At 38.8% G+C, this 23,324-nt stretch overlaps 1 protein-coding gene across 1 annotated transcript; it reads right to left on the reverse strand.

The window, feature by feature from the left end:
• Nucleotides 1-13,332: 13,332 nt before the first annotated feature.
• On the reverse strand, nucleotides 13,333-17,306 carry EMB3143 (YCF54). Its single transcript, XM_089164127.1, has 3 exons — nucleotides 16,948-17,306; nucleotides 14,488-14,720; nucleotides 13,333-13,751 (listed from the first exon to the last, which is right to left on the reverse strand). Exons 1-3 carry the CDS (start codon nucleotides 17,200-17,202, stop codon nucleotides 13,580-13,582), a joined length of 660 nt encoding a protein of 219 aa, XP_089020253.1. The 5' UTR covers nucleotides 17,203-17,306; the 3' UTR covers nucleotides 13,333-13,579.
• Between the last annotated feature and the right edge of the window lie 6,018 nt (nucleotides 17,307-23,324).

The following is a 23,324-nucleotide window of genomic DNA, read 5'->3' on the forward strand; positions in this document are numbered from 1 at the left end:
GGTTATACACAAAAATAAAAGGAATAAATCATCAAATTTAGGTGACCGTCGCATATATAACAGTAATACTGTGGGCCTTAAGACAACCGAACCCCTGGAGATAGGCCATATCGGCAGGAAGAAGAACTCCAGACATCCATTCATTGGCAACTCGAGAAATGGCAGAAGAAGTGCCATCAAACACCGAAGAGTCGGTACCCAATGACCATTCTGGTCGAAGAGTGTTGGTCGGAGACTTTCCCCTTTGAAGAAGAGGCAGTACCGGCCGGTGCTTTATCCGGCTTGGTCAGATGCTTTTCCTCCACTTGTAGCATAGTGGATGCAGCATCTTCAAAGTCCTCCTCACCAAGCAACACTGCATCATATTCCAAGTAAGCTAACTTGGCAAAAAATAAAAACGAATGAGACAAAAGAAAAGGCACACATCTTACCAGTCAAGAACCCCCAATGATGAAGGATATTCGGATATTCCGGACAATATCCATTCACAGCAAGCAAGTTCCGATCTTCAGTGGGGATCATCCGAATACGATCCCTTGCTTCCTGTTCGAAATGAGAAAGGGGAGGGATGGCATTTGAATCCTCCCTAGGTTTTTGGGCCAAGAAGTCGGAAAGCTAGGAGGAGAGGGAGGACGAACAAAGAAATACATGGATCTCCAACCCTTGGTATTTGAAGGAAGGGTGCCCATTCCTACAAAATTACCCTCCCATCTAGATTGAAGAGCAGTTCGTTTTGAAAGATAAAACCAATGACTCTGCTCTTGTTTCTTGTGCATAAAAAATTGAAGAAACAAATTCAAGGTCGGAATCACACCGACCTCATTTTGCTTACAGAAGCCCCAAAAACAAATTATGTTACGCCAACTATTTGGCGCCAACATCCCCGCACACATCCCAAAATGATTAAGAATGTCTATAAAGACTGGGTGTATGGGAAGCCTAAAGCCACTAATGAAAGCATCCGCGTACACAGCAAACTCATCTAAGGGAGGTCGGTGAGCTCGTTCATGAGAAGAAGGGACCCTAATCACAAAATCATCAGGTACCGCATACCAAGCTCGGATAAGGTCCAAGTCACTCTCAGTCAGCTCGGAAGGAAAAAAGCTGGGACCTGAACTACTAGGATCAAAGTCTATGTGTTCGGACGTTCTAGGACGACTTCTCTCAAATTCAAGCTCGGATGAAGAAAGACTTTTTAACCATTTTCTCCAATTCGTACAAAACCGAGCACGAATACTTAATGACCTAAACTCCTCATCACTAAGCAAATTTGGACGAGCACCAGGAGACAAGGTCGGATTAACAAAAGTATCACTCTCAGTGTCACTATACCCAGAAGAGGAAGCCCCATTGTTCTCAGAATGAACAGTCTCACTTTCAGAAGAGGGTTGGCAAGAAGGAACCCTAGAAGGCCTAGAGGCCATCTTCTTGACACCCATGAAGACAAATGCGAAAACACATACTAGAATAAACAGAGAAAAGGAAGAAGCAAAACAGTGAAAAGGAAAGTGCAAAATACATTTAGAATCAAGCACAAAATGAAAAATGAAGTGGATAAAAATGACCGTAAAGAAAAAACGAACTTACTTGGTATTTGAATCACTGAAAAAGCTCCTAAGAAGATCAAAGAAGGGACAATGAAGATTCTGCAAGTACTCTTCTTCTTTGCAGACGAAATAAAAGACTTCAGCAGAAACGAAGTGAAAAAGAAGCAGTGGGTTCTTATATTTATCAGAAAGTTCTAATCTAACGGATAACAAAGGGAGGCTGCAGAACTTCTAAAAAAGAATCCCAATCCAACGTCTTCAAGGGTAGTTCTCACCCAATGATTAGAAAGATCTTAATCTCTAAAAGATTCAAATCCAATGGACAAGATCAAGAAAGAGGAATGGTTGGTATTCGTGCCTTTTAAAATTCAAAAAACAATTATGAGATGCCATAAATGTGTAGACACGTGTCAATAAAGATGAACGTGCAAAAAGTCGTGTGTTGTCATTTCCCTTATTACGGCGCACTGTCTGTCCAGATGATATCATCAACAGCACCTCCTAAATCAACTCTCAAAAATCTGAAGTTATGCTGGTCGGAAAGGCAGACGTGTTCAGTCATCAAATCTCTGAAGTTCGAACAGTGTGAAGTTCGAACTTCAGAGACTGGGGGGCTTATGATAAAGGAGAAATAAACTAGCATGAACCAGTTCGGTTAGTTCGGTTGAACTCGAACCAGTTCGGGTTGAGTCTAGTCCAAGCAGTTCGGATTAAGTCAAACTGACCAAGACAAGGCCGGTCGAACAAATATAAAGGCTGAATAGCAAGATGAATCTGAGAAGACTTGTAGCCAAAGAAAAGGTATTCAATTGGGATTCAATTACCCATATTTGAGTAGGACTCATTCATTAAGAAGAGGATTGCAGTCTAAACAATGTTTGAATCACAATCAAACTCGTACAGAAAAAACCTATAAAAGGGTAAGAGAATACAAGAGAAAGGTACACTAAATTGAGCTATCACTACTCAATACTTTATTGTTCATTGCTTTCTTGTCTTCCTTAAACAAAAAATTTCCTAACTAGATCGTCGAAGGTGAAACTCGACCACCCCGGTCGAGTCATTCTTGCATGTTCATTTGGTTGATGAGATGTGCAAGATTGCGTAGCAACAAACACCGTAGGCCGATCTACAAACTCATGGAGTCGAAAAAAATTTCACTAAATAATTTATTTATTTATTTTCGGGCATTAAAAATTATATTTTTCTACACTAAAAATGCTTACTTTTTCATGATATACGTGTTGTATTGTGATTGAAAAAATATATGGATCTCTATGGGCTAATCTACAAACTCACGGAGTTGGAATATTTTTCTATCCAATAAATAATTATTTTATTTTTTGAATTTCGCCAAATTTTGGACCTTGACTACAGGACACAAAATACTTTATGTGGAAAAACCCTCAAGTGTAGAAGGAAAAAAACATGAGCAAAATATTGCACCAATCCACTATGAGAAAAAGAGGAGTAGAACTATCTCTCTCAAATTAAGGACACAACAAATTGAAAAAAAAGAAAGAAAGGATAGGGTTACCCACCACAACACTATGGATCTCACAAAGATATTTGCTTTGAGTAGATCTGAAGTTGTAAGATGGATGATTTCGCAGGCAAACAAATCGTCCTTGCTTATTTTCCTTTTTTCTTTCTTTCTCTTGCTTTTCTGTCTTGCCTTTCTCTCTTGCCGACAAAAAAGGCACCACCACCAAGCGGTTGGGGGGAGGGGGGATCATCTCAAAAACCCCTTAATCGCTGCCACAACTTCTTGGTTCACAATAGGATCGTGAATCCTATTGCGATTCCTTTCCAAAATAAGATTTCAATCCCATTGAAAATTCAAATGTGACTTGAAGATGGGCTGGAAAAAAGTGGGCTTGGGTCCCACTAAGAATCTCCCCCTCCAGGCTCCAGCCCATGAGGAAGTTGAACAACCACACAAATCCTCACTTGGAGTCCATTATGACCATGTAGTGCAAAGGTTGGACTTCTCTTTGGGAACAACTTTAGTCATCATGTTTAAAGGGTTGTTCTCAGTATGAATTTTCTAAAGCCATAGTAGCTTCTTCTCCACTGCCTAACATAGCCAATGATATCTCACATCTATAGCTTTGTGCAAGAATGATACTTAGCATTCTCACTCAGGTCCATAGAACTTTGACTATCACAAAATACTACGTACTCTTCTTGTTTCAAACCCAACTCTCTGAGAAAACGCTTCATCTATAACACCTCTTTGTCTGCTTTTGTAACAGCCATATAATCAGCCTCTGTTGAAGACAAAGGCAACACATTTTTGCAATCTTGACTGCCATGACACAACTCCCCTTGCAAAAGTAAATAAAATACTTGAAGTGAATTTTCTACCATCAAAATCACTTGCCATATCTGCATTTATATAGCCTTCGAAAACTGGTTTAGAACCTCCAAAACTCAAACACAACCTAGAACTACCTCTCAAATATTCCAGGATCCGCTTCACTACTTTCCAATGCTTCTTGCTTGGATTAAATAAGATCTATTCACTACACAAACGGCATGAACAATGTCTGGACATGTGCAAAAATTGCATACATTAGACTTCTAAGTGCAGACGAGTAAGGAATCAATCATTCTCTTCTTTTTCTTCCTCAGTGAAGGGTCAAGCCTTCTTACTCAATTTGAAGTAGCTTGCAAGAGTGCTAACTGGGCTTAGTACCTTTCATATTAAATCTCTCTAGGACCTGCTCACTGTATTGTTCATGTGACATGCATAATTTCTTTGCTTTCCAATCACAAACAACCTTCATCCCCAAAATTTATCTTCCAAGGCCTAAATTCTTCATGTCAAAAGACTCGGACAATTCATCTTTTAACCTATCAATCATCTTTCAATCTTATCCAACTATTAGATATCATCAACAAACATAAGAAGTATAATGAAATTACCTTCATAAAATCTTTTTAAGTGAACATAAGGATCTGCAATGGTACTTGTTTAGTGATGGTTAACCATGAATGAATCAAGTTTCTTGTACCACTGCCTTAGTGCTTGTTTCAGTCCATACAAGCTTTTCTTCAACCTACAAATATTATGTTCCTTCCCTTTCACTTCAAAACCTCCTAGCTGATATATATATATATATATATATATATATATATATATATATATATATATATATATATATATATATATATATATATATATATCTCACCATGGAGAAAGGCAGTTTTCATATCTAATTGGTCAAACTCAAGTTCAAAGTTGGTTGTCAAACCCAAGATAACTTGAATAGAATTCATCTTCACAACTGGGGAAAATATCTCATTAAAGTCAATCCATTTCTTTTGGCCAAATCCTTTTACCACCAATTGAGCTTTATACTTCACCATTTTCACCATATTTTTTAAACTTGAACACCCACTTATTTTCCAATGCTTTTCTTTCTTTTGGAAGCTCCACCAAATCATAACCATCATTCTTTTTCAAGGAACTCATCTCATCTTGCATTGCCTTGATCCAATGTTTTTTGCTATCATGACATTGTGTTTTCTGAAAAAAATTTGGCTCTCCATCATCAATAAGTAAAAGATAGTCAACACCAGAATATCTTGTTGATGGTGTTTGCCTTCCTATAGACCTTCTACCTGAGGTCATGTAATCTTTGATGAAGGGGATTGATCCCCCTACTCAACACCCTCTGCATCTAGCACATCTTCATCAACATGTTCTTCTACCTTTCCCACATCTGTAGCATTATCTGATGGAAAAGAAACTGAGGTGGGATCAAGAATGCTATAAGCCTTCTCCCTAGGCTGTACATGTCACACCCCACCCAGCCAGATTCAGACTTATCCAAATACCTATGGGAGTGATAAACTACAAGATCTAGGTTCACAGCTAATCCATAACCACATAACCTTCTTCCTAGGCTATATATGTCACACCCCACCCAGTTGGATTCAGACTTATACAAATACCTATGGGAGTGATAAACTACAAGATCTAGGTTCACAGCTAATCCATAACCACATAACACAATATATCATAATCCTAGAGCAAAAAAATAAAAGATAGTAAATATCAAAGTTATTATAGTCATTCAAAGTATTAATCAAAGTTAATCCAAGCCATAATCAAAGTCTAAAAGAAAAAAAATGTTCAACAATAGAAATTTGAAATGTTATTAGGAAAGGTTTAGAGTATTCAACGGCGTTGCTTAACACTACGATAAAGAGTGTACAACAAAGAAATCAAGGCAAAAATGTCTCCATAAAATCTCTCTAAAGTCTCAAAACGTCTGGACTCTATAGGAGCAATCCGAGCGAAGACATGACTTTCCATGTACCTTAGTGTCCTTTCCTACCAGTCCTTCATAGGATTTCGCCGGCGGCGAACTCTCCAAGTAAATGAAGTCCTCATAATGTGCAACATAATCTAAGAAGAAATATATTTCAAAGAGTAAATTCCATAGAACTCAGTGAGGTCGACATAATCATATGTTGTGCATTCGACACACACATCAATATGCAATATATATATATATATATATATAGTATGATCCTAAACTCCAACAAATGTAGTTTAAGTTACAACACTACCCTTCTCTAGGCTGTCTCATCACTCTCTTTCATAGACTGGTTACCTTTGTTGGAAACTCGTGGCAGTGGGATTAGCTTACATCATACCGTGGCTCGGGATTAAGTCACCACTTTCTCACCAACACCATTTGGTCTGAGTACTGGCACGCGTCAGGGATAAATTTAGCCCAATGCAAGGTCAACTATGTATCATTCTACATGTGATCCGGATAATGCCTAGTGCCCTTTTGGTCTTCGTATCCTTCTCACCTAGGGATGTTGTTCCCCACGAAAATCGCACATCATATTGAACTAACATTCAGTAACCCTATAGTTGTCTGCATATACATAGGCAGACGCCCTCATGGCTTTCCCCCAAAAATCACACATCATGCTGAAAGTACCACGAACCCAACACTATGCATATGCAACCTTCCCAATTGCATGATATCAGTGAGCTTATGCCTCCCCACGGAAATTAAACATCGTGTTGGATGACAACAGTACTCAGCCACTGCTGATTACCAGTCACTCGGCTTCAATGCCCATGCCAAATGGGTAGTAGCACTCATTAATGTTTACTAGCCAATGCATCTAGACACCTATTGATCATGCACATAATATATCTGAGTGAATGCATAGGCACTAAGGGTAATGGAACCCACATACATATAGGCACTACAAGAAAAAAGGGAATTAGTGATTTTTTTTTTAATTTTTTTAATTTTTAATTAGTGGAGGTTTATTATAAACTGCCACTAATGATATATATTTAGTGGCGGTTTATTTCAAACTACCACTAATTAATAAAAACCCACGAACCACCGCTCGACGCTGAAGGGATAATGAAAGAAACATGCATTTAGTGGCAATTTTTGGAAATCGTCGAAAAATGTGAATATATTAGTGGTGTTTTTCTCCTTACCGCCACTTAATATTAGGATATTAGTAATGGTTTTACACCAAACTCTACAAATAACCCGAATTTGTGTTGGTTTTGTGAAACCACTGGTATATATTCTAAAAATATATCATCGGCTTTTCCCTAACTCCTCTTGCCCAACCTCGCGCCTATTTTTCACCATTTTCACTTTTCGAATGATGAAGAGTTGAAACCTCATTCTCTCATTCTCCCCTCTATGGGTGTCTCTGTCGCTCTCTCTCACGCCTTTGTGTAGATTTCCCAACCGTAATCAAGACCTTGAATCTCAGAATTTTTTGCAGCCGTAAGTAAATAGCAACCTTAGCTTCTCTCTCTCTCTCACAATCCCTGCGTTCTCGGTTCTCTGGCCCTCTCTCATGCTCTCACTCGCTAAATCTCGTAAGAGAACAGACTGGTTTTTCATAATCTTAGAAATTTATTACTCTCTTAAGCTATGTTGTCCCTTGTATTTTAACTTTGGTTTCAATCTTAATGCATCAATGTCGCAGATTTAGAAATCTTAATGCTCTATTTATTTGCCACTAAATCACTACTCTTTCGTTATTTTGTTGTGCTATAGAATACTGGCTAGAAGAAGAGGAAACTTCTTTGGACGAACATAGGATACGAAGAAGCCAGGTCCCTGAGATGGTCTTTTGGACGATTGGGAAGTTACATCACCAATTTTTGGCAAAGTTTGTGGCTTACGAGAAGACTAAGGAAAGACACCTTTCTTCCTCCTCAAAACATTCTCAAATTGATCTTTTGGGTTTGAGGGGATAGAGGCATACCACTTGTTAGTGATCCTCTCACCCTTGTCACCTGATAATTCCACTGAAACAGAAGGACTCACTTGATTAGCAGAGCCCTCACCTTCAGACTCATGATCAACAGAGTCATCGTTTGAGGTTTTATCACTAACCATTGTATAAGAAAGAAAAGCTAAAGAAGAGCAGAAGACCAAAACAACTATGGAAAAATGAAAGGAGCAAAGGACTGAGTAAAAGTAAGAAAAATAACTTACTTGGTAAATCTTTGACAAAGTAAGACTCTGAAACGGAAGACAGGAGAATCAGGGAGTCGCAAAGAGAAGCTTTGGAAATTTCAAATATAAAGGAGTTCACGAAATGAAGAAGTGAAAGGAAAGAATCAGGAAAAAATGGGTTTAAATAACCTCAGAGGAAAGAATGTAGGGTTGAGATCCACTCTAATCAGTGGACGAGGATGAGCGACGGTTTGAATACCGATCATCAATGAACAAGATTGAATGAAAATCAACGGCCAACAATCAATGACGATTTGGATTTGACAAAACAATAATGATGGTTGCTGGAAAAGTCCACGTGGGGCTTCGACTTAAGGAACGAGTAAGATAGACGGCTCGAGAAGTGAAAGGTCATAAATGAACAAGTTATTCGCTCGGGGCAATAAATACAATGTGACGCTTGATTTCAAAGGGCAACTGATTCGGGAATCAAGTTCGGGAGCGACAAACAAAGAGATTGATCAATTCGCCCAGACGTGAGCATCGGTTTGCAAGTGCCAAGTAAGCCCTCTAAAAACTTAGGGGAACTTTTGGTTAATTTAAAAGGCTTCGGTTTAAAACGCGAATGAGACCTTCAAAGACCTAGAGGAATTCTAAGGAATTTCCTAAGCATTAGGCTTCGGTTCCAAACCCGAATGAGACCTTCGAAAGTATGACGTGAGGATAAACGTGAATTGAAAAAGATACTTCAGTGATGAGCAAACACGGAATCTACCCAACACTCAACAAGACTATTGCTGGTACCTAAACGAAATCCATTTCAAGGATGATAAAGAAAAAGGAGGATTTCTTCATTGATAATAAGGACGACCAAAGGGGGCCAACCCTTACATAAAAAATAAATAATAAAAAAAAAAAGAAAAAAAGAAAGAATCTTCAAAGGAAGTTGATACAAAAGACAACTAAATTCCTTCTTGAGTTGGTTCAAGATCGGGTGCCACTTGAGGGTCTGCAGCTGGAATTTGTTCTTGAGGAACCTGATTCTCTTGAACCACTTCGCCCTCGGGAGAAAGCGGAGGAGAATCACTTAGATAAAACTCTATGTTGGGGTCGGCAGCAGGAGGATCATCTTTGGTTTGGGCCCAGTCAAGAAGATGCAACTTTAAAGAGTCGAATATTTTTGGATGACAAACTTTCTGAAAAGGGCTGGTGTCAAAGGTAGGGTTGACATCCAAGATGGTTTTCCACACATCATTTTGCCCATCTCTATAGGCCTGAGTGTTGTATGGAATCATCAACTCACTAAAAGGCTTGCCATTCAAATACTTCCGAACACAATCCTTCCTAACTTCATCATAAATGTGTTCTGGTTTGGATGGGGTTACCCGATCTTGGAGATCTTCCTTCTCCTTGGTCAATCTGTCAATCCTTTTCTATGCATCGGACACCACTCCTTTGAGGCTTTTTATCTCCCTTGAAAGAACACCAATTCTCTCGATGGCTGGCTCATAATCTCTGCTCAGTCGACCCACCTTCACATTCTCCTCTCTAAGTTTGAGATTGTCCTCCTTCAATTAAGTAATCTCAGAACCCCTGGATTTCATTTCTTCCTCAAAATATTTCAACTAGGCACTAAGGCACCCGATCCAATTCATAGATTCCATGTGATGATGGAAATCATCCCCGGCCACTTTGAGAAAAACAATGATACTCAAGGGTGAGATTCGGGAGAATTCATACACTCTCCAAATTTGTGAAGGAAGACTCAGAAAAATTGCTTACCTGGTTAAGGAATTTACGAATCCCTCATCATTAAGAGATTCGAGGACCTTGCTGTCGGTAGGCATTTGGGCAAAAGTACCCCATTGCAGCACCTTTTCAAAATCTTTGGTGACCTGATCGGTCACCCTCAGATTCCATTGGGGAACAAAGATCTCCCTTGTCTCTTGATTATTTCATTGTTTTTTCGATACAGCATCATCAGCTAAATCATGTCTCCTTTTTGTGTGGACGACATCTTCTTGGTCAAACTCCTCCACTTCTACTGGGGCTTTACCCTATCCCGAACATGCAGTCAACATTTTTAAAAACCCCCTTCAGGGCTTTTGAAGCAGAGCTTTTGGAGAAGGGACGGAGGCTTTTTTGGGCTCTTGTCTTTTCAACTGAGGAGTCCTCTCCTCTGCCGCAGCAACTCCCTTGGAAGCCATAGATTTCACTACGCTCAGGTTATACTTTGGAAGCATTACACGAGAAAAGAAAGCAGAGTTAGTAAATCCATTGGAACAACAAAATCTAGTTGAACAAAACTACAGGGGGATTCGGGAGCTCACCGGGGGCTAGACCCCAATGTTGGAGGACAACTTCGTACTCCATCTCTAGACCATGGATCTCCTGACACGCCTCAATCGACTTAATCTTCTTGGCGGCGAGTTCTTCATCGGGAGTCGATGGTAGAGCACGATTTGCCTCAGTATATGAATCAACCTGATTCCAGGTGATCGGGAAGTTGAGGTCTGACAGGGGCGCTCGGCAGAAAAAGTACTGATGACGCCAACCCTTGTGGTTAGAAGGGCAAGTACCCTCAGTCAGGATGCAACCCAACCATCCCAAATCGGTCTTGTTACGCTTGGAAAGAAAAACCCAACCCGGAGGGTTGGATTTGGACATTGTGTAAAAATGAAGAAATAAAGTAATAGAAGGTTGGACTCTAAGTTCTAGCAGAGCCCAAGAAAGCCAACAATGTGACGCCAACTGTTCGGGAGAAGCATCCCTGGGCAAACTTCCCAGTGATTTAAGACTTCAAAGAACAGAGGGGGAAGAATGGAAACCGAACACCACTTTCGAGAGTGTCCAGATAAAGGGAGAATTCCTCAGGTGGATCGGAATTGGCTCTCTCATTAGGGTTGGGAAACCGAAGAAGATAAGATGGGGGAAAGAAATAATGCTCTGTAGCAAATTCCAACTCAGCATTGGTAAAGTGAGAAACAAAATAACTAGGACCCTGGACAGGTCTTTTGGATGAACAGGAAGCTTTACCCAAAGTTTTGGAGGATTTTAGTGTTCGGGAATAGGAAGGCAAGCTGGGTCCCTTAAGGTTTTGTTTTCGGCTCTGTTTGTCGAGCCAATGATCGGCAATCCTATCACCTTTATCCCCAGATAGTTCAACGGAAGCAGAGGCGGTAGGTTGATCACATGAATCATCTCGTTTGGCACCATTACCGGCGGAATCATCATCAGAGGTCTTGCCACTAACCCATAGTAGAAAAAAAGAGTTTTTTGCCAGTTTGAAAGAAAAAGAGGCCTAAGAGAGGACAACTAAAGAAAAACAAGTGAAAGATACAGTAAAAGGTTCAGTGAACTTACTTGTTCGAGTTTACTAGAAGAAAAAGAAAGCTTGAAGACTGGAAGACTCACAAATGTAGAGAAGACGATAGCAGATTCTGCAGACAAAGTTCGCAAATGAGAAGATGAAACTTGAAGTTGAAGTTTGAATGAATTTAATCCAATGGATGAGATCGAGAGACGTTTCGTATTTTAATCCAATGGATGAGATTGAATCGATCCGACGATTGCGAAGAGCTGTTGTTTCAAAACTGAAAGTAATGATGAATACAACTTGAAAGGGACGTGTGGCATCTTTCGGGCGAAACACGAAAGATTTGAGCGGCTCGAGAGGTACCATGATGCAAAGAGTAATTAATACGACTTGACATCCAGGAAGGTGTCTGACTCTTTGCATTCTCCATTTGGGCGATTGTGATTAGCCAAAACCAAACCAAGCCCTTGGTTTTCCCAAACATTTGGCCTGGGGGGCTCATGATACGGGAAAATTTGTACTGAACCGGGTCCACCCTTGGTTCAATCTTTGACTCCGGTCGAAGACGGCTCAACCATGGTCCGGACCGGTTCTTGGTTTAAACCATCAGTTGTGTAAAGATGACTGACTCTACAGTTATAGATATAGATGTGACCCCGAAGAGTTTGGGATACAAAACTAAGTTATAAACGGTTGCTACTACCATCAGAAGTGCACAATCATGCTAAACATGACAACTGCCACAAGTGCGGGGTGAAGGATCGGGTCTTCAAAGGAAACCACCTTCATCTCTGAAAAAAGGGATTAACCCTAAGATCTGATGGTCACCAAGAAGAAGCACTAACGAATCCAACGATCAGGAATAAAAGATAAAACCTATATAAACAAGTAATCTGCGCACAGTGGTGGTATCTGAATCGTTTCCCTTACTATCGTATTCAATTTCTGCTCTACGACTCACTAGAGCTTTGAGATCAGTTCCTTAACTAACTTAGCCTTCGAAGGTGGCCTCCCGACCCCCATGGTCGAGCCACGTCTAACATTGTTTTGCAAGTAATTCCTTAAGTATCTCAAGGTTGAGCAGATTTTGTACGCATCAATCCCCTTTTTTTTAACTAACAAGAAGGCAGCCGTTTCGATTTTCTTGTTCTACAGTTCATGCGAAACAGGCAAGAATGCCCTACAGGGGAAAAAAATCATCTGCTGTGCATAGCAATGCACTTTTGTACCAAATAAAAGGCTGAGATTAAAAGCTTAATTTTAAAATTTTAAGATCCTCAATAGTCTTGTATTTACTTTACTTTCTTAGCGAATCATTTGGTACAAAAGTGCATTGTTGTACACAGCGGAGGATGTCCCCCCCCCCCCACGGGCACTTCTAAAAAGCTTAAAGTATCTTCTTCTCTCTAGAGGGATTTCCTCTTTTTTTTCCCATCCGGGGTCTAGGGGAGCGGGCCTTTGCACAATGGCCGGTGGACCACAATTACAAACACAATTTTTTTTTTTTTTATTCCTTTTTCTTTTTCCATCTCGGGGATTGGGGTTTAGAGGCAGGCCTTGGCGCAATAGCCAGCAGACCACGGTTGTAAACCCAAAAATAACCTCTCAGCAAAAAATGCTAGGTGAGACTGGATAGAAAAATTGCCCTCCCCTCCCTTACTTCCCCCCCCCCCCCCCCCCCCAAAAAAAAAAAATTTTGGGGAACTCTGCTTGTACGGCCTCTAGCACTAGGTGTGTGGAGGTTCTCCATACACTAGTTTTACCTCATGAAAACTGCTAATCTAAGATTACCAACTGTAGGGGACTACACATAAGACACGTTTGCTTAATCTATCGGATGAGTAACAAGTATATGTAACTTACCATGGTGAGAAACAGATCATTCTACCAAATCCATAAAATACCATTATGATGGGGAATCCTGCGTCCATTTCTTGCAAAAGGTTTTATTTCTTACAACATAATCTAGAGCAAATCATAAAATTTGGTCAGGTCATGGATGTCAAATGCAAAATATTGAAGTTTCCTTATTCATTAGAACCCATATGCCCCATTATACACTTATCTTTCAAAGCATGCTTGCAACCTCAATAACTACTTTCTCTTGAACCATAGCTATCTCTTACTTCAGGTACAAAGAGAAAACAAAGTTGTGAATGCTAAACTCAACTTGGATAGTCAATATAACTACATTGCAGAAAACAAACGTGTAGAAAAAATGTACTAGCTCATACATTTGTTTTGTTAGATCACTGTGGCAAGAATGGCTCCCACCATCCAAACTCATACTTTGGATAGGGTGCTACCCAATTTTCGGGCTTCTTAAATTCCAGATTAGCAGGGGTTGAGGCTAAAGCTTCTTCGAGACTGTCAGCTTCATAACTCTCTGTTAATACTCTATCCAGTCTCAGCTTCATGAACCTGTAAACCTCAATAATACAAGAAGCTCCTTAGAATAATGAATGTTGAATAGGGTTTAACTCCATATAATAAATGTTACCCTAAGTGATCTAAGATACAGATAAGAAATTCATGGAATAGGTGCGATGCGTAAATGAGGTGTATGACTGTCTTGTGATTTTTAGTGATGTATCGAATCCTATATACACTAGCAAATCAAATTGTACAGGGGGAAGCAGGGGAGGAAAAACTGAACACAGGATTCACAATGGGATTGATCTCTATGGGTGAGAGGAACTTGGCAAAAGTTATTTAAAAACAAAAAAAAAAGTATCAGCAGTGAAATTATGATCAAATTGCAACCCAGCAGGCTTCAAGTTATTGTTGACTGAGACTGAAGTAGCTGTATAAGACGTTGATAGGCTTGAAATAGACCAAATTAGTACTGTCAGCCGCAAAATTAGGATCAATTTGTCACCCATCAGGCTTCAACTTCTTATAGACTGAGTTTGAAGTAGGCTCTATAAGACATTAATAGACAAGAAACGAATTCGTTGAGAACTAAAGTTCAATTCAAGAACAGTTCACGTAAGAACACTGTCAAGGACACAGTGGTAAATGGCTCTTCAGAGGATTCCCCAACTATGCAATCACATTAGCTAATATTCTGCAGCTTCAAATTTTCTAGAACTTTTCCTTCAGGAAAATAACATATGGAATGGCATTGAAAACTAGATGTGAAAGGTTAGTTTCTTACGTGATCCATGGGCCATTAGTTGAAACCAGAGCGACAGCTGGTCTCTTCAGTCTCTTGCTGATATTCGGGAATTTATCTAAGAATTTTGGTTCAATCACAAGCCAAAAGTCTTGCTCCTTGTTGCGTTCCCCATAGTAGCGAAGCCTCTCAAACAATAGTTCCTTGAAATGCTCTTCTTCATCAAGCATGAATTTTGCATTTGCAACAACAAAAAAGTATTTCTGTGTTTGTTCCTGGGGAAAATGTGATAAGTAAATGATGTGCACATAATTTGTTTTTATCTTTTGAGTAAAGATATGCATAAATTTACTGAATCAAACAATTGTCAGTGAAAAATTAGGAGAGATGCCATAAAAGAGAAGATAATCAACAGTCCTCAGTTTATATGGGTATAGTATAGTATGTTCAAGGCAATATGTATCTCTCACACTTGAAATAAGATTACAAGTAAAATAACAAAATTTGACCAAAAAATAAATAAATAAGATTACAAACTAATAACTCACCTATCTTTTAATAAGGACCTGATATGATACGATGCAACCTGACAATAGTTTTCTTCAGAAATAATAATATCTTAAGGGACTTTAATATTATATTAGACACCTGAATGCGACGTAACACTTTAGAAGCAGCTATCTACCTGTTACATTTGGTAGATTGAATAGTTAAACAAGAGTACAAACCCTGCCTTAAATCATATACTTCACTTTTATATACAGAAGGTGGATAGAAATGACAGCAATTCAACAAAACACAACCTAATTCTCAATATTGTTTCTGCTGACAAGCAGCCTGATCCCTCCATCATCCTCACCCTGAATTCCAATTGGGTCAGCCGGTCAGGTGGCTGGTAATATGACTGATTAGTTAGCATATATCAAATGGTCTTTCCATTCTAGAGCTGAAATTCAAGTTGAGCTGATGATGACTTTTCCAGGGGAAATCAAACTTGGCAACTGGTTGTGCAGTTGCTAGTTGTCATGCTCCTAAAGCCCTTGCTCACCAGGAGCTCTCCTGGCTGTTACCTTCTCCCTCCCTTAACAATCAAAAACAATGATAACCAAAATTTCAAGTTGACAAATGTGCCTTCCAGTAGGAAACTACTTCTAAAGTGCACGATAAAGGAGTTATCAAACTATCAAAGTGAAAAATCACCATGACTGATAAACAATTTTAACCACTAATGATTGAAACTTCTCCAAGCCTAAAAGGGAAATTGAAAAGCACAGAATTTTAGCCCTTGTTTGAGTAACTAGACTTTGCAATGTTCAAGAAACTAAATTCATGGTATGAAAAGGACAAGACCATTCTGGTGGTACCAGTTCTTTTCAGAGTGTACCTCTTGCAAATTTCATATTATGTTAATATAAAAGGTCTCTATCTACAGAGGACCTGCAAAAGTAACCAAGTTCTTCACACTCTCAAAACTGTCCCGCACTTGATTCATGACATTCCACGTAAACATGACCTACATGTAATGGTCTTTTTAATCTGATGAGGTTAGACGAGTTGGCATGGCATTGGTCTATATTGACAACTGACCTGTGATTTGATCCCCTCAGGTACCTGAGACCACTCACCTTTGATTTGATGGCTAACCATTTAATCCTTGAATGATCTAGTCCTGAGGCTCTGGGTTAACAAGACCCGGATCCAAGGCTTGGCCACCCTCTCATGCTGAAAACTAATAATTTTTACCACTTATACATTCACTATGTGGAATTCAAGCAATTTATCTAGGTTTTGGGGAAATTGGCCATCAGCCCAAGAAAGGAACAAAAATCATAACCTTTCAGCCTTTATATATTCAGTGTCCAGAACTCAAGCTTTTATCAAGGATCTGGATTGACAAAAAAAATATCCACTAGCTAAGAAAGAGCTTAATAGTGAAATCATTATACAGGATTTATAAATAAGATAGACACATAAGAAAGATGTGAAATCAAGTTATCTGTAGTATGAAAATAAAATTCACGAACTCGTTGATGCGTGAGGAATTTGATCTAGTGACTCTTTCTGGGTAATGACATCAACTTCATTCTCTAATTTGAAAACATTAGCTAATTTGGAAAAATATATTTGAATATATCAACTTAGACTAGATGAACTCAGAACCAAGACCTATATCATTTTTCTATCTATTATGGCTAAAATCGAGCAGGGTAAACAATTTGACAAAGAATTCCGCCTAACCAGTTCCAATTGAAAAATATGCAAATCCAATTCAATAGTAAGAATTCCAATTGAAGAAGTTCAACACATTTTAGTAGTTAACCCCAAAAAAGAAAATCATCATTAAAGAATACAGAAACAGGCCCTCCCAACTAGAACATTTCTTCCCCATTTTACCTATAAAACTTGGAAACATAAGGGAAGTGCCAAGAAATCCATCAGAAAACATGAAAGAACAATTACTAGACTAGAAAGAAGGTGAGTGACAAAAGATTGAATACATACCTCAGCTTTGTCTGCCTCTTGTTCAGTCAAGCCAGAGGTGGTTTGGGCAACAAGAGGGACTATAATGGACTTGTTTCTGTGAGAAACCCAGGAAGGATAGGAAGAGAGCGAAGAGGAAAGCTGGAATTTTGTGGGTTTTGAAGGAAGAGAAAGAAATGGGTATGACGTTTTAGGGGCGAAGAAGTTCGGGGAAGAGGTAAGGCAGCCCTCTGCCATTGATAGGGGCTTGAAGAGAGAGCTCGTAGCAGATGGCATCGTTAAAGCCTTCAGGAGAGGGCTAGAGAGAGAGAGAGAGAGATAAGAGGGTGGATTCCACTTCTGCAGGCAGACTGATAGCACTTAGCGAAAAAAAAAAAAAAAAAAGGCAGAGTGATGGCACTTAGCACAGAGGTGAAGGTCTATTTACTGCAAAACCCTTGAGATGCCTTTACTGTAATTATAACTGGTCACGAAGGATACGATTTCTGCTCACCTTATCCAAACATTGCCACTGCATTAAAACTTAAACCCGTTTGCGGGACAAATCAGGCTGTACGCCCAAACCATGGTCTAGAAAAGCAGAATCGGAATAGTGGCCGCAGGTAGGTTGATTCTTTCTACTGAGGGGTCTCCCAATTACTGCTACTGAGCACTAACATTGAATCACAAGTAATACTCTTTCCATTAAGAATTGCTAGCTTTATATTAGGAATTAGAAACTATTACATATATCATACGAGTATAGAGCCTATGACTTCTTTACTAAGAAGTACCAATCATTATAACTAAGCAACCTTTCAATAGTAGTCACATGTAATATTTTAACTTTAAAAGCTAGGATAAATCTAATGGATGCTCTTGAATTAGAATATCATATATGGCAGAATTTTATAACTCATTAGATACTCATTTCGAGATTCTCTCCAAAGATAGGAGTCAAATACCTCAAAATGTTGGTTTGAAAGAGAGAAGGATCCTCTCCTGCAAGTGAGACGCAACAATTTGAATCCAACGTTTAGGTTACAATGATGCACGCATCATGATGTGCATCATGGTAAGTTGGGATCCTCAACCTGATTGTGCTCCCATCAACTTTTCCACAACTCATTTAGGAGGGGAAGCTTAGCTCTATCTACCTTGTCAATGCTCAAAGATGGGCCCTCCTTCTAAATAAATAGTTGAAAAATGTAGAGGAAAGTACCGTCTTCTACCCTAGCAAGTAAAGAATCCAGACTCTATAATAACTCAACCATTTGACGCATAGATGCCTTCCCAATCTCAAGTCTATCATATGTTCCTTTTTTTTTTCAATTAAATTTTTTTTTCCTTTTTGTATCAAGCTTAAAAAGAAATAATGTTAATAAAAGGTAATGAAAAATCTCATGGTTATATAAATTAGGGGTGTAAACGGATTGGATTCGGATCGGATAGTGGCAATACCATATCCGCATCCTATCATACTCGGACGGATTCGGATAATAATATCAGTTTTTGGACGGATTTAGTAGGAATCGGATGATAATCGGATAGTTATCTTCTTAAATAAATTCTTCTAAATGGGCATGAATACAGATTGAACACAAGTTTTTGACTACATGTTGACATCTTTACTATTTTATTTGTGAGGTTAGGTATGGAATTTAAGAATTTAACAACTTTGGTAGTTATTTTAGTAAGAAATCTAGAAAAATAGTCACATATCTCAAGTAAAAAATTATAAAAATAAGAAAAATAAATCCAAATAAGTAATTAAATCATATAATTTTATCAGATGGATAATAATCGGTTATAAAGGGGTATACCATATCCGCATCCTATTAGTAATTGAATGGACTCGGATATTGCTAAATGGATGCGGATGCCAATTTGGGAGTAGATTTCGATTATCCATTTACACCCCTAATATAAATATATTGACAATTATCACGTGATTAAAAACAAAGCAAATTGAGCACAAGATATGATACCCTTTAGAGAATGTTTGAATTTGTTGGCTAAAGTTTTAGAAATTATTCTCATTGTGATATTACATGAGATAATTTCTTTGTGCATTCTAATTTTTCTTTTCTTTTTTTTTTCTTTTCTTTTGGTCAAGGCATTCTCAATTTCTGACCTTTTAAATAAAGCATACAGACATGAACTCATACATCGTAGCACACCTAAGGAATTAACCACAAAGCAATCAACTTAACTTCTTTGCTATTCTAATCAAATATTGTGAAATCCCTCAAAACCCTAACCCGGAAATCCATATTATAGATCTGAAAACCCGGAATGTGAGAAGAAGGCAAATGTGTACCATCAAAATTAAAACCATTGGATTAGACTATGAACCAATGGAAGTAGATGGAAATGATGCTAAGTTGGGAGTTTTGTCAAAATATGGAAGAAGATATCTCGGACATTAATGGGCTTAATAAATGGATCAAGAGTACAGTAATGACACAAGTAGAAGGTCCCTAAAAATCAAATAAGCCCCTTCTATAACTTAGAAAATGACCCAAGAAGGAACTATGGCTTTCAGAGCATCAATACCACTCCTGGAGCAAAAGTACCAGGGGTGAGTTGCACGCCCTGATCACCCCAGGTGACCCACCAGTTTCAGGGAAAAATAAAATTTTGGGTATTTGAAGTTTTTGAAGCCCTATTTAATGTTTTTTTCATTCTAAAATGTGTCATTATGTTTTAAAGCTGTTAGAGAACATCAAAGCTTTTCAAGAGAAGCCTCTCCAAGGTGAAGGAAGGTGTGGAAGTATCCGTCAAGGTTTTTGATTGTCGTTTCTCTTTCTAAAATGTTAGCATTCATCTTCTTCGTTCTAATTCTTCTCTTTTTCTTATTTCTACCTACTGTATAGACCTAAAAGAAGGTATATACTAGTTGTTATGACCTATTTCTTCTATCCTCTTTACTCTAGAGTGAATCTATTCACTCTAGCTCTTCCTTGAACCTCACGATAAGATTTCGGAGAAAACCTAATATATGATTCATTAGGTTTTCATTCTTTTTGTTATGATTGATCTCTAAACTATACTAGATAATGTCCTACCATGATTCATGATTTTTTTAATTTCGGAGTAGTTTGGAACCCAAACAAGAAGATTCCTGTCGATCTGAGCACATTTTGTCTGTACATAGAAGCTCTGGTCGCCAGGCGACCCAGCCAAGTTTTGGTAGATTGGTGGCTCGGTTGATTGCTCTAGTTGCCCCAAGCAACCCACTCACTGCCAAATTGGTTGTTTGTTCTCTTTTCAATTTTGTATCTCTAGGGTTGTTGCTAAGGACTTTTTGACAAACTTGAACTCATTCTTTGAACTATTCTATAAAGGTTGTGAATAGATAGCAAGGTGAAGATGTTCACTTACACATAACCATAATTGCATTCTTGTTTGTTATGGAACTTGAATTTATGATTACATATTGTTGTTTTAGGGTGTAGACATGATTACTACAACTTTCAAATTTAAAACATAGTTGATTAACAATGTTATGCATATATGCTAAATATAGTTGATTAATGATGTTATGCATATATGATATATATGTGACTTTTTGGACTTGGAATGACTTGTGAATTGAGAATGTGATTGAAACCATATTGTAATGTGGATTTAGTTTGTAATTGTGAACTGGGAAATACCATTCGGGTGTTTCTGTCTTGGGACATTAGTGGAAGTGGTATGAAACACAATCCTATGATGCCCTTTGGCACTTTTCATGGTCACTAGATGTCATAACTAGGAAGTCTAGTTGTGTTTAGTTAGAAGCCCCGTCATATCACACCCTATTGGCATGGGTATTCATGTCAAGGGACTTGTGGCAACAGTGTGGGCTATGAGCGCTCAAGATCGGTAGCCAACCCATGAAAGGACACAACCACATTGTGGGGGTCATTCATTGGTAAGGTTGAATATAATAGACTTGGGATCATGGGCACTGAAGACCAATAGCCAACCCGTGAGAGGACATGAGAGCTACCCATCCATTATATGTGGATGACCAATAGGGTTAAGAGTCAGCATAGTCTAAGCTAGTTAATGCCATAGGATGCGGTGACTTTAATAGGGAAGGAACCGAACCAAGAATGTGAGATGTAGGGGTGTCAATTTATAGCCCAAACCGTTAAAACCAAACCACACCGGCCTATTATAGCCCAAACCAACCCGAACCGAACCTTAATGGGCCGTAATTGGGCTGAGGGTTGTGGAGTCCGCACCAACCCGAAACCGAACCACAACCCGTTATACAACCCGTTTTGTAATTTTACATTAAATAATATTTGAATCATTATATTACCCTTAGGTAGTTGGTATAGACAATTAGAAAATTAAGCACGAATTCAAAGATCAAATAGTCATTTTACTACTTAATATCTAGGTTCTTGATTTCTGTAGGATGGGTGGGCTTTTTTAATGGAAATTGACCAATAGCAACTTTTCTTTCCATATAATTTTTGCTTTTGTTGTAGGATGCTGAATTGTTTCTTTTTGTTCTTTTTCTTACACACCATAAACCGTTAGTCAACCCGAATTTAAACCGTTAGCCTAAACCGTTAGTTAGCCCGAACCCAAACCGCACCAAACCGAAACCGGCCCGAAACCGTTATTTTGCTAATGGGCCGTGTTTGGGCTAGGTGTTTTTCAGCCCAAAACCGCACCATTGACACCCTTAGTGAGATGTATGAGGGAAAGTATTTGAACCTAGGTTGATGTGACTAAGTAATAGACTTGCACTGGGCTAGGTATAACCCTAACATGAGCCAGTAATTATACCAATGGTGGTAAGATAGCGGTGGCCTACTCTAATCATGGTAATAGTCTGATAGGGATGCCTTGACCCTTTACCCAGAATCTCAAGACCAATAGCCAACCCGTGAGAAATTAGAGTGACGATACTTTCCCAGAGGAGGCTAATGTTCCATCTTAATGCATGTCTACCGTTAGAGACTAGCATCCGTTAGAGTATAGTTGCATTCTTGCATTTTATCTCATATTATATTGCATCATATAATGTCTTGATTTGGACTATAATTTGTTATTTTTTTGGGAACTACTCGCTGAGTTCTTTTGAGCACACCCTTAAGGAAAAATGTTTGTTCATATGACTTTGCAGGTGAAGAAGAAATCCTGAGCTCCAGTTTGTAGATCCATCCCATATATCATACAACTGAGAAAGCAATGGGAATTGACGGTAGCCCATGGTAGGATCCATGTACAGGTATGGAGCACTATTATGGTTCTGATTAACAACGATAGAAAAAGATCATACGCCGATGGGACTACGAGCTGGATATTGATCCCAAATTACAAGTCTCACACCCCACCCAATCGAATCCGATCATACCCGAATACCTGTGGGGGTGATACACCGCAAGACCTAGGTTTAGTGACAATTCCATACAACATATGATATAGCATAATTAAAAGGACAAGAATAAAATCAAGTTTAAAAAATAAAGCTATCAAATCTGAAATAAAGATTACAATTGTCCAAACTTCAAATAAAAAGCTAAACATCAAAATTCTAAGAAAGAAAGAAGGATAGTTTTCTTCGTAGCGGAAAAATAATCTAAGGAAAACTCTAATGGAAGGCGGCTCCATAAGAACAATCCTAACACGAGCATGAAGCACCATATGAGTCTACATCTTCTTCAGTTGCTCCCTCAAGAAAGTCTACTGGTGATGAATCCTCCACTTGGAAGGAGTCCTCATAACCTGCAGTATATTCTAATAGAAATAGACATATAAAAAGGAATGAGTTCAACAGAACTCAGTGAGATCAACTCAACATCATATCATGCATTTGTTCACAAGATTCCACACCACACATATAACATGAATATCAATAATGTAATTAATGACAATGATATGATATATGAATGATTATGATATTATGCTCCTAACTCTATCATGAAGTCTCTACGAGATTTGGCCGTATAGGTCACCACTCTCTCACATCACTGTTTGATATTAGATTTGGCGCGTGTCAAGGATAATCCTAGGCCCAATGCAAAGTCATATAGTCTCGTACTATGTATGGTACAAATACTTCCCCTATAGCACAAACCAACTCGGTTCAGTATCCAATATCTCTCCTCATGCCTAGTGCCCTTTTGGTTCGACAATTTTTCACCTATGAATGGAATTCTCAACAGGAGGCATTTGTTGGATCCCATTCCTTAACTCGGTGGTCATCTACATATAATGGACATGATACTCTCCATGTCCTCTCACGGCTTGGTTACCTGTTTTGAGCGCCCAAGAGCCCTTATCTATTATATGCAACCCTACTGCTCTATGATGATAGTGGGTTTGCTTGACACTTAGGATCCAACCACTAACATCATGGGTTAACTGGCTTCAATACCCCTACCATAAAGGTAGTAGTACTCATAAGGTTA

Source organism: Hakea prostrata, chromosome 7 (assembly GCF_041222555.1).
Source record: "Hakea prostrata isolate BN-2017 chromosome 7, UWA_Hpros_2, whole genome shotgun sequence".
Lineage (NCBI taxonomy): Eukaryota > Viridiplantae > Streptophyta > Magnoliopsida > Proteales > Proteaceae > Hakea > Hakea prostrata.